The following is a 10132-nucleotide window of genomic DNA, read 5'->3' as shown; positions in this document are numbered from 1 at the left end:
GAAATCTTTTGGGGACCTGCTTCTTCCCTTGGGCACTAGGTTTCTCTGGGGCAGGAGAGTATGGGACACTATGAGGTGCCCCAGCACCTTTCTCTACCCAAAGCTTTCTTTAGAACAACTCAATCCAGTCTATCATTCCCAAGGCTTTTGAAGCCTTATTGCAACTGAGAAAGCTGCAAGTGCCAAGTTTCCTGGATAGAGCCTGGGACTGGGGGTTAAGGAGTAGGGGTGGGACTGGGGGTTAAGGAGTAGGGGTGGGACTGGGGGTTAAGGAGTAGGGGTGGGACTGGGGGTTAAGGAGTAGGGGTGGGACTGGGGGTTTAGGGGCTAGAGAAAGTTGGGAGTGTTCAGCTTTTTAGCTGGGCAGAGGGACAGGTGGGGCCTTTTACCAAAGAACCAATAATCATTGGTAGAACGGGCACCAAGTCCAGAAAGAAACCCCAGTTTGAGGTGGCCTTGATATTTTCTTTGGAGCGCATGCCTGCTGGCCACTGGCTATTAGTCCTGGAGTGGGGGTGGGTGGAACTCAGCCCCTAGTTGTAAATGATTCTGTATCCAGGAGCCACACTCTCTCTGATCCCAAGGATCACTGGTCAGACCTTCAAGAACATTTTATCACTTCCCCTTTTCCCAGATTTTACCAAGCCCTTTCTTAACAAAGATGGTCAAGCCTTTAGTTCCAACTCTTAGTCTAAGGACGAGGACTGTGAGTTGTGTCTCCAGCAAGTGGATAGGCTGCAGAGGACCACCTGCACTCTCTCACCTGCTTCCCTTGCAATCCTGGGCACCGATGAGCTGGCTGGCCCCTTTGGAGAAGCTGTTTTCATGAGGAGGCAAGAGGGCACTTAGGCCAAAAGTAACCTTTAGACTAACTAATCTTCCACAGGAGGACTCACTAGAGAGAGATGTCTGTGCCTTTCATGGGTAATTTAGGAATTTACCATGTATTTCTCTCTTAAATCAAATTTACTTTTGAAGGTTTTTTTTTTCTACTCAAGCCAGCACTCCTGGGCTCTCCAGAATGCCCACTGACCAGGTAGCCCCATGCCCAGCCCTGCCTTTGCCCCTGACTTAGATCTCTTTTTGGGCCTTGTTGCTCCCACAGCTTCCATAATCATGTCTGCTCACTGGCCCCACAGCTCTTTCAGGGCCTTTCCTGTCTGGGGTGGTTGTGAGTGGCTTCCTTCCTTTTGGGAGTGGGGATAGAGATGGAGGGGAGTCAAGAAAGGGCCTCAGTGAGACCAGTTCACATAGTAGTTGTTGGCAGTCACCCCTTATGTTTGGAGCAGCCAGGACAATGAAAGGTTGGGGACCAAGCGAGACCCACACTGGGGAGGAGACTTCACATTGGATGTTTAAAAATTTCTTGGTCTCATTGTCGGGAAAACTCTATGAAGCTTTCCTGGAGGCTGTCCAGGATGAGGGCAGCAGTCTGGGGAAAAGCTGATGGAGAACATGCCTCTGGCTACTCCCCATCACAGAGCTGGGCAGCTCCCTGCTTGCTGCTCCCCCCTTGCTGGGACTTACCTCTTCACATTATATCAAGCAATAATAATCTCATTCCGCTGCTCCCAGACCCCCTCTTGCACCTTCTGTAAGTTCCCAACCTTATCCTCCCTGCTCCCCACATTTTCTCCAGCCAGAAGGCAACTGATCTGATGTCTGTGTATGTTTCTATGTGTTTGAGTTCATGTGGGTGCTCATGGGTGTGCATATATGGTGCACATGCCTGTAGGCATGTATGTTCATGCATGAACTTACCTATACACAGTAGAAAGGCAGGGGTCCCTGTCCAGAGAACAGGGACTCAGAAGTCCCCAAGTCCATCCCCTGGGATTGATGGGGTGTGTAGAGGGCAGTCCTTGGTTTAGACCCCTGGGTCATGTCTCCACTTCCACTGGGTGGGTTTTCAGGAAGAGCTGGGTGGGGCTTGCTGAGGGACACCTAGTTCAGAACCTATAAACCTAAGACAAGACCCTACGGCTCCTGATTCTCAGATCAGTTTTTTTTCCCCACTACCCGACCACTATTGCCAATCCCACAGAGCATTTGTGAGGATCAGATAAGCCATGCTTTGTCTGGTGTAAAGGGCCACGTGGCTCTGAGGGAAGAATCTTAGGTATGCTGTCTCCCTGGGGTGCCCAGCAGAGTGCAGAACCCCTGGAAGGCACTCAGTCCTGTCTGCTTGCTTGCCCCTTCTAAGTACCTGCAGAACAATTCTCTCACCCACATGCCCACTATCTGCATCCAGACGCCCAAGCTGAACTGGCTGTGAGGGCCCCTTCCCTTTCAGGGCTCTGAAAATAGGGCCATGGAGTACAGAAGTTGGTTCCTTGTGTCCCTTCTTTTCTTCTCTCTTCATCTCTCCCTTGATCTCCCAGCTTTATGGATTTTGGTCCCATCAGCTTTGTCCGGCTAACCCAATTGAAGCTGGAAAAATTTGGGTTCAACCAGGGTTTCTTAGCTTTAGTACTTTGAACATTTCAGACACAGTAATTCTTTGTTGTACGTGGAGGTGCGGATTGTTGGGGTGCTGTCCTGTGCATACAGGATGCTGAGGAGCATTCATGGCGGCTACCAACTAGATCCCAGTGGCACACTCCTCCCCCTACGCCCATTTGTGACAATCAAAAGTGTTTCCAGACATTGCCAAATTGCCCTTAATTAAGGATAAAATCACCCTCTGTTGAGAACCATTGGGTTTAAACTGAAGGCAATTATCTTGGTTCTGCCTCACTTTCTTGGGAAGTCTGAGGTGTGGGTGATGGGCCAGTCCAGCTCAAAAACTCCCAGTATCTCTCTGAGGCCCTTTCCCTGCCAGACTCCTTTGCCTGCTTGGCACTAAGACCTGTAGTATCAGGACCCAACACTTGGTGGCTAGGCTTGGGCATACCCATCCATGCACGTCCTGAGGACCTAAGAGGCAGACTGGGATGAAAGCTGGTGGGGAGTGAAGGGGTAGGGGCTATGGGAGCAGACTTGCCAGTATGCTATTAGCTAAATTGTGTGCATTTGAAATGCCACGTCATATGTCAATGCATGTCTTTTATTTTGGAGCCCCAGCTTGGGTCTTTTTAAGACCTTGTCTTTCCTGCTAGGCACTAACACCAAGGCTGGGCCTCATAGCTCCTGAATTTCTTCTTTCAAGGTTCTTTGCCATCCCCATGGGTTGCTTGGGCAAAGCCAAACACCTCTGAGAGTATTGAAATGAGGCTTGACCCTGGGTTCTGCACTCCAACCCTACTGCCACAGGGACTTGAATGCACTAATATCAGTGGTCTGAGTGCCTCCATACTTCAGGACTATGGGCTCTTCTCTGTTCTGTACATAACCCCATTTTTAGCACCCTTGCCCATACTGCCCATTGCCACCCTCCTCCACCACCCCTCAGGCACACTCAGTGTCCCAGGAAGGTTAAGACTGACCTGGCAGAAGAAAGTGGAGAGACTGGACGCAAACAAGTACTTGGGCCAGAGTGGGAGCACTGGGTTCAGGAGACAATATGAGAGAGTTTCTACAGAAAGGAACAGGGCTTGGGAGCTGAGCAGGGATAAAGTCAGGAGAGATCACATGTACTCTACTAATCCTCACTGCCACCCATTCCCATGGGTACAATTAGTAGTCCCGTTTTCCTTTGTTGTTCCAGGGCAATAGAGACCAACTGTTGTATCTTGGATGGCCACTTTTAAGACTCCAGGCACTACGCAATGAACTAGGAGGTAGAACAGAAGCACTAACATGTTATTAGGCCAATTAACTGGAATTTTGTATGAAACCATGACCCCAAACTTCCAAACCAAGGAACCAAATCCCATGAGCAGCCTAAGCAGCTACTTTTTTTTCTTTCTCTCTTTTTTGGTAACTATTTTTTTTTTGTAGCTATCATACAACTTTTTATGCCAGCAGTTCCCTCAAACACTTCCAGTACTGCAGCTACGCATCCCAAGTGCTCAGCTGCAAGCCCAACAGAAACAGCATCTCCTCCTTTGAGAACCTCCTGGCCAACCTGATGCTTCGCATTTGTGTCTATGCCACCTGCCTAGGCAGCCTTTTCCTGATGTGCATGCCCTGCTACTTCGCACCCAAGCACAGCCTGCATACCATGGCCATCAAGCGCCTGTGCTATGAGTTGGGCAAGAATCAGTGGGGGGACAGCACTGGGTGGCCCCCTGGTCCGTGCATGTGCTGGACCCAAGAGGGACAGGATGCCTGGCCAAGACCCCCGAAAGGGAGTCATCCTTTTGAAAATGTAGTTCTAGAGCACAGGGTACAAACCAGCAAGCTACTCATGTTTGCATGTGTGGCCTGCTGTGTGATATGTTAAAAATTTTCTAATTAGTCACCAACATTTAAAAATGGGGATATTTTACATAAAAATCTGGATTTCTAGATTCCCCGGAAAAATCAGAAGTTGTGGCTATCTGGATCTGGACCCACGTTTCTGCCTGTCCACAATAAGTGGGAAAGGAATAGCTGCTACCTCCATTAGATGAGGCATACACTGCCCAGTCACACCATGGTCTTTACCCAGCATGCTTTGCTTATCTGTGTTACCTGCCTGGCCCCTGTAGAAACTTAAGTTTGGGATGCCCGTAGTCTGCCAGGAAGGGAATAGGCAGCCTTATTAAAATGAAACACAAGCCTGAGAAGAGGAAGACCTTGGAAGGAGAATCTCTGGATAGGCAGGGCCTTAAAGTCAGAGACCAGAGGACTGATGCCGCTCAGGAACCTGAGCAGGGAATGCTAGCACAGGCATTCTTCCTGTCCTTTTCTCCTTCGGACTCTCCTTCCTGAGCTCACCTCCGACCAAATGTAGCAGTGGACTCTGTCCTATGTAACAAAGGAAGGTGTGTATTAGTATTACTATTAGCAGTAGCAAGACAAATAGCAGTAATGTGACCTACCACTTATTAAGCACTCACCACATGCTAGAAACTTTGACTATTCATAACCTCCTTATGAGGTAATATTTTCCCCATTTTAAAGAGAAGGAAATCAAGGCTCAGAGAGGGTAAGTAAACCACGTAGCTAGAAAGGGGCAATGCGTTTGAGCCCTTGAGTCCCTGGTCTGCAGGGACTGTGCTTCCTATGGGACTGAGGGAGAGTTCAAACATTTTATTTGAATTCAGTTGAATGAAACTTGTATCATCATCATACTCGTTTTATAGATCAGTGGTTTTCAAAGTGCGGCACCCAAACCAGAAGCATCAGCATAACCTGGGAACTTGTTAGAAATGCAAATTCTCAGGCTTCACCCCAGACCGGCTGATTCCAAAACTCTGGGGGTGGGGCCTAGCAATCCGTATCTTAACAGGTCCTCTGGGAAATGCTGATGCTCACTAAAGTCTGAGAACCACTAGTGGAGTTATGAGCACAAACTCTGGTCCCAGGCAGCCTGGGTTATTAGCTATATAATCATTTTAGATGATAAAATAAGGTCGCAGAGATAGTAAGTGGTGGCACTGCGATTTGAATCCAGGCAGTCTGGCTCCAGAGCTCATTGTGTTAATCACCACCCATGCTCCCCTGATGTGATGGGTCCTATGCTGGGTTTCCCGAACTCCGGGGAGTTGCAAAGGTAGCATGTGGTCTGTGAGCTTTTTCACATTATTACCCAAGGAGTAATGAAGGTGCCATCTCTTCATCCTATAGGCCACCCCCAACCTGATGCCCAAGTTCCCACTCCCATGGCCCTCAGCAGGCCCACTGCTGCTCCCAGGACCACACCTTATCTTTCTCTGCCTTCTTCTTCCTCTATGGGCTCCTCCAACCAAGTCTGAGGCCCCTCAGAACCCACACTCCAATCCAAACAGCCCCACTGAAGGGAGTTGCAGGTGAGGGAGGCCAACTCCGCAACAAGTTCAAGTAACTCCCCTGCTTGGTGGGCTGCCCATGATCACCTACTTTCTCTTCTTTCTGGGTTCAGGGCAGCAGATGGTAGGGTCAAGCGAGAGGCTGCCAGCATGGATTGTTATGAGCTTTTTTTTTTTTTTTAATTTCTCAAAAGCCTAAAGGAAATCATATTTTCTCCAATGCCTATAACTGCCCTAGATAACTGATGCTGGTTGTTTCATATAATGTACCCCAAGAGCCTCTTTGAATTTTGCCCCCTCTGTGTGGATTGCCTCAGTGATCTCCCACCCACGCCCACAACTTGGGGAGGTGCCAACTGGTTCTTCAAAAGGCAAGGGGTTGACAACTCTTCACACAGGGATTGGACTGGACTATAAGACAGAAATTGCTACTGATGAGGATGAACTTCTTGTCTCAGGCAGACACATGAGACTATGTGGGCACCTCCTGCCTGGAGGTGAGATGAGAAGGTAGAGGGAGACAGGAGCTGGTTGAATGGATACGGGGACTACAGGGTAGAGAGGAAGAGTGTGCTATCTCATTAGTGGGAGCATAGCTAGGGTTACAGAGCAAGGTGTGTATAAGTTTTTGTATGAGAGACTAACTTGAATTGTAAACTTTCACTTAAAACACAATAAAATTCAAAAAAATAAAAATAAAAAAAAGCAAAGGGCTGGATAGTCCCCTGCTCCACCTCCCTCCATTCGAGTCAGCCGAGACCCACAGGGAGCAACAGTGAGGAAAGGTCAAAGAAGTGTGGGGATGACTGAGCCCAGAAGGAGAAAATAAAAGGTGACAGAGAAGTGGGACTTGACAGGCATTCAACCTGCTGGGGCTGGGTGGTGGTGCAAATTGTGGGAGATAGACCTGAACACTTAGTGAGTAAGGCTTGTGACAAAGTATTCCTGGCCTAGGTTTACTTATGAGAAGATGGAGGTTCAGAGAGAGGTCATTGTTTGCTTGCCTCAGGCTACTCAGTAGCACTTAAGGAATTCAAATACAGGTTTGCTTCCAAAGCTTGTACCCTCTAGCTGCCTGAGGTTGGGCATTTAAAGGCACCGCAACAGACATCACAGCTAAGGAAAGTCCCTTCTTTTGGGGAAATCAAAATGAGTGGGTCCCTCTAGCCTCCTGGGCTTTGTTGGTCACTAGAGCCAGACCAAGGACTGTCTCAGGGCACTCAGACTAAGACAGGGAGAGAAGGCCCTGAGATCGGAGGGTACCTGTTTGAGAAATAGCGAAGAGACTACTGTGGTTAAAGGAGAAACAAGTAAAAGAGAAACAGACTACACTATCAGGGAGGTAACAGGGGGTTGAGCGTGGAACCTAGAGACTTAGTAAGACAGAGAACAGAGGGGCCCCAAAATCTGCAAACAAAGTTACAAGAAATGGGCCAGGGGACAGAAACAAAGCCATTCCCCAGAACAGTGGGGCAGGGTATCTAAAAATAGCCCACAAGCTTCTTTAAAGTTGCCTTTCAGAAGCCGTTAGAGAAGACCAGGCCCAGGGACATGTGCAGAACATCCACCTGTGACTGCTGTGTAACCTTCCACCAGGAGCAGTGAGGGGCTACAGCCCTAGCTGGGGAATCGAATCGGGGAGCGGGAGACTGTGCAGGCGCGACACCCCATGATAAATCCTGCTACGAATCCCAGAGGCCTCCAGGACAGGAGCCATCCTAGAAAGCTGCTGCGCATGCACCTTAGTTAACATATCCCCACCCGTGCCTATGAATAAACATGAATCTTTTCCTGCCCAAGAACTTTTAAAAACTCAGGCCCGTCTTTCGTTCTGTGAGATGAGGGTACGCAGTGCTCTAGGCCCTCCTCATTTCCGCTTGCAAGCCTCTTCAATAAAGCTTTGCTCGTGTGGAAAGCTACAAGCTTACCTGCTCGTTCTTGACCAGTGAGAGGCAGCAGCCTTATTCCAGTAACAAGACCTCTCTTAGTTGGTTTTTGGGTAGAACAGGGCCCCCAAGCCCCCTGGGGTTGCGTCCCCACTCTTCAACCTTCAGCTTATAAAAAAAATAAATAATTTTTTTTTTTTATATAATGTGTAAAAGGGGAAGGAAGGAGAGCACAGCCTGGGTTATCTCACTCTAGGGCTACTGTAAGCGTGCCTGAGGTGATGCTGGTGGGCCACTCATATTGGAGGCCCTCGCTAGGATGGGGTTTTCACCTGCTCAAGCCCTGGATTCTCTTAACCCTACCTCCCCTCCATCCCATCACCTCCCAAGAGAAGAGCTGAGGCCCTTCTCCATTCCTCTTGTGGCCTTACCCTGAGGCCTGATGCCAGCAAGTTGAGACTCAGGAGAGGGTGAAGTGAATGCTCACCACCTCTGACCCCAAACACTGAGCCTGAGTTGCATCCCCGATCCCTCCACCCTGTTCCCAGTTGCTAGGTCCTTGTCGCAGCAAAAAGATAGCCACACAGCCAGAGTAATGCTTTATTTTTCTGCTGAGGGATCACGCTGTACCCTGCTCTCTGCCTCTCCTGGTTTATCTAAGTACCCTGCACCACCCCCTACCCAGGCTTTCCAGACCCCTGACCCCACCAGAAGTTATAATGCGCTCATGATAGAATATATATTTTGACTGTACAGTATTTATAGGTACAAACACACAGGCTTAAAATTTACAATTACAAGGGTGGCTGGGACTCATCCCACTCCAGTTTACTCAGCTGAAAGAAGAATAAAACACCAGTTGGCATTTGCATGGCATTTGAATTTCTATATGAACCAAGACTGAAGGTGGGTGGGTGGGGTAGATCAGGTTTGGATCAAGCCCCAGCTGGCTAAGATGATACTAGGCCCTTCCATCTGGCTAACTGGTTGCCTGGCCAGGAGGCCAGGCCTCTGCTTGAGATAGGGGCTGTTAGCATGCTACAACCAGCAAGAAGAGGAAAAAGGACATGAACACAGATACTTCTTTCCTTGCCTCTATCTGCTTTTGCCACTATTTGCTTTTGCTAGGCCTGTGCTATCTCCAGGTTGATATTTGGGTTTTGGGAAGTTGGCCCAGGGGCTGAGCAGTCTCAGGCTGTGGAAGCCTGTCCATTCAGCCCGCCAAGACCTCTCCATGGTGTCCCACAGCAGGAGTGTTAACTAGGGAGCAGACTGCCAGAAGGTGCACACCTTGGGCTATAGTGGTGCAGCTCTCGTGCCCTTGAGCCCACTCAAGCATCTGAGCTTGCAGTGTATGGCCAAAGACTAGCCAGGACCCTAGGGAGTGGCAGATCAAGTGTGGGGCCCAAGCAGGGAGACTGGTTCATTGGTCTCTTGAGACCTGAGAAAAAGAAGTCCTTCCTCCCCCTCTCACATCCCAAGCTATCCCAAATCATCATGTTGCCTCCTAACCCTAAAAAAAAAAAAAAACCCTAGGGGCCCATAAATACCTACTCTTTAAATCAGCCTCATAAAAATCAGCAGCATATTTATGCAAACAAAACAGGACGTGGTGGCTGAGGCTGCCCCTGTGCCCATTTGCTCAAGTCCAATTTCTCCAGAACCAGTTCAGGGTCAATGCTGGGCCTAAAGGCAGGACCAAAATCTTCTGCCCAACCTCATAGGCACCCTAGCAACCCAACAGGATGGTTTGGCCTCTAGTCTGGTGGAGAGCTGGGACCACACATTGCTCTTTACCTCTCACCGCTGCAGTTGGGGGAGATGCTAAGGCTTCAGGCTGAATGGTGGCTTTATGGGCAGGTAGAGGATAGCAGTCTTCTGGCTACTAGAACGATTCCCCTCTCTTGGGAGGGTAGAACACAGGGAGTTGGGGTGAACATGAAGTAGAAATAGGACACCCAAGTTCTCTTCTCCCTTGTATGTGCAGAGGAGCTTTAGGAAGTAAAGGGTGACAGGCAGCTGGAGCCAAAGCTGGACCTGGCTCTGCCCCTGGCAGCAGCATCCAGGGGCCTGGCCCTCTCTTACTCTCTCCTTACTCCTTTGGTACCACAGAGCCTGGGTGGTGTCACCCTGGGACCAGCCTGAAGCTCACAGCTTTGTCTCAGGGCCTCCTGCCTGCAGGGTAGGGAAGGAATCCCGGATCTTTGCCACCTCCATAGCACACAGGTGCCCAAAGATTTTGTTGTACCAGTCAGGAGAACGGCCCCTGCGGAAGTAGAAGCAGCCAGGCATGAGCAGTGGATACTCCCCTGAAGCCCTCACCAGGAGGAAGGAATAAAGATTTTCCCCAAACTCCCAGGGATCAAAGGCATGGGGGAAGGGGTGTAGAAAGGCACTGGGAGAGGCAAGTGAGGGGGCTAGGACTAAGAGGGC

At 49.5% G+C, this 10132-nt stretch overlaps 1 protein-coding gene across 4 annotated transcripts in view; it reads right to left on the bottom strand.

Annotated features, from left to right (window-relative positions):
* Positions 1-433: 433 nt before the first annotated feature.
* The window catches only part of STARD8 (StAR related lipid transfer domain containing 8), a 47759-nt gene continuing 38060 nt past the window's right edge, over positions 434-10132 (bottom strand). For 3 of the 4 annotated variants that reach the window (XM_010592736.3, XM_023551455.2, XM_064278401.1), the window contains one exon: positions 434-9965. In XM_010592736.3, the coding sequence (XP_010591038.3) occupies positions 9848-9965 (118 nt within the window). In that variant the 3' untranslated portion in view covers positions 434-9847. The remainder of the gene's footprint in view (positions 9966-10132) is intronic. The other variant, XM_023551454.2, reaches the window with a different exon arrangement.

Source organism: Loxodonta africana, chromosome X, assembly GCF_030014295.1.
Source record: "Loxodonta africana isolate mLoxAfr1 chromosome X, mLoxAfr1.hap2, whole genome shotgun sequence".
Taxonomy (NCBI): Eukaryota; Metazoa; Chordata; class Mammalia; order Proboscidea; family Elephantidae; genus Loxodonta; species Loxodonta africana.
This window is presented reverse-complemented; position numbering and strand designations above follow the sequence as displayed.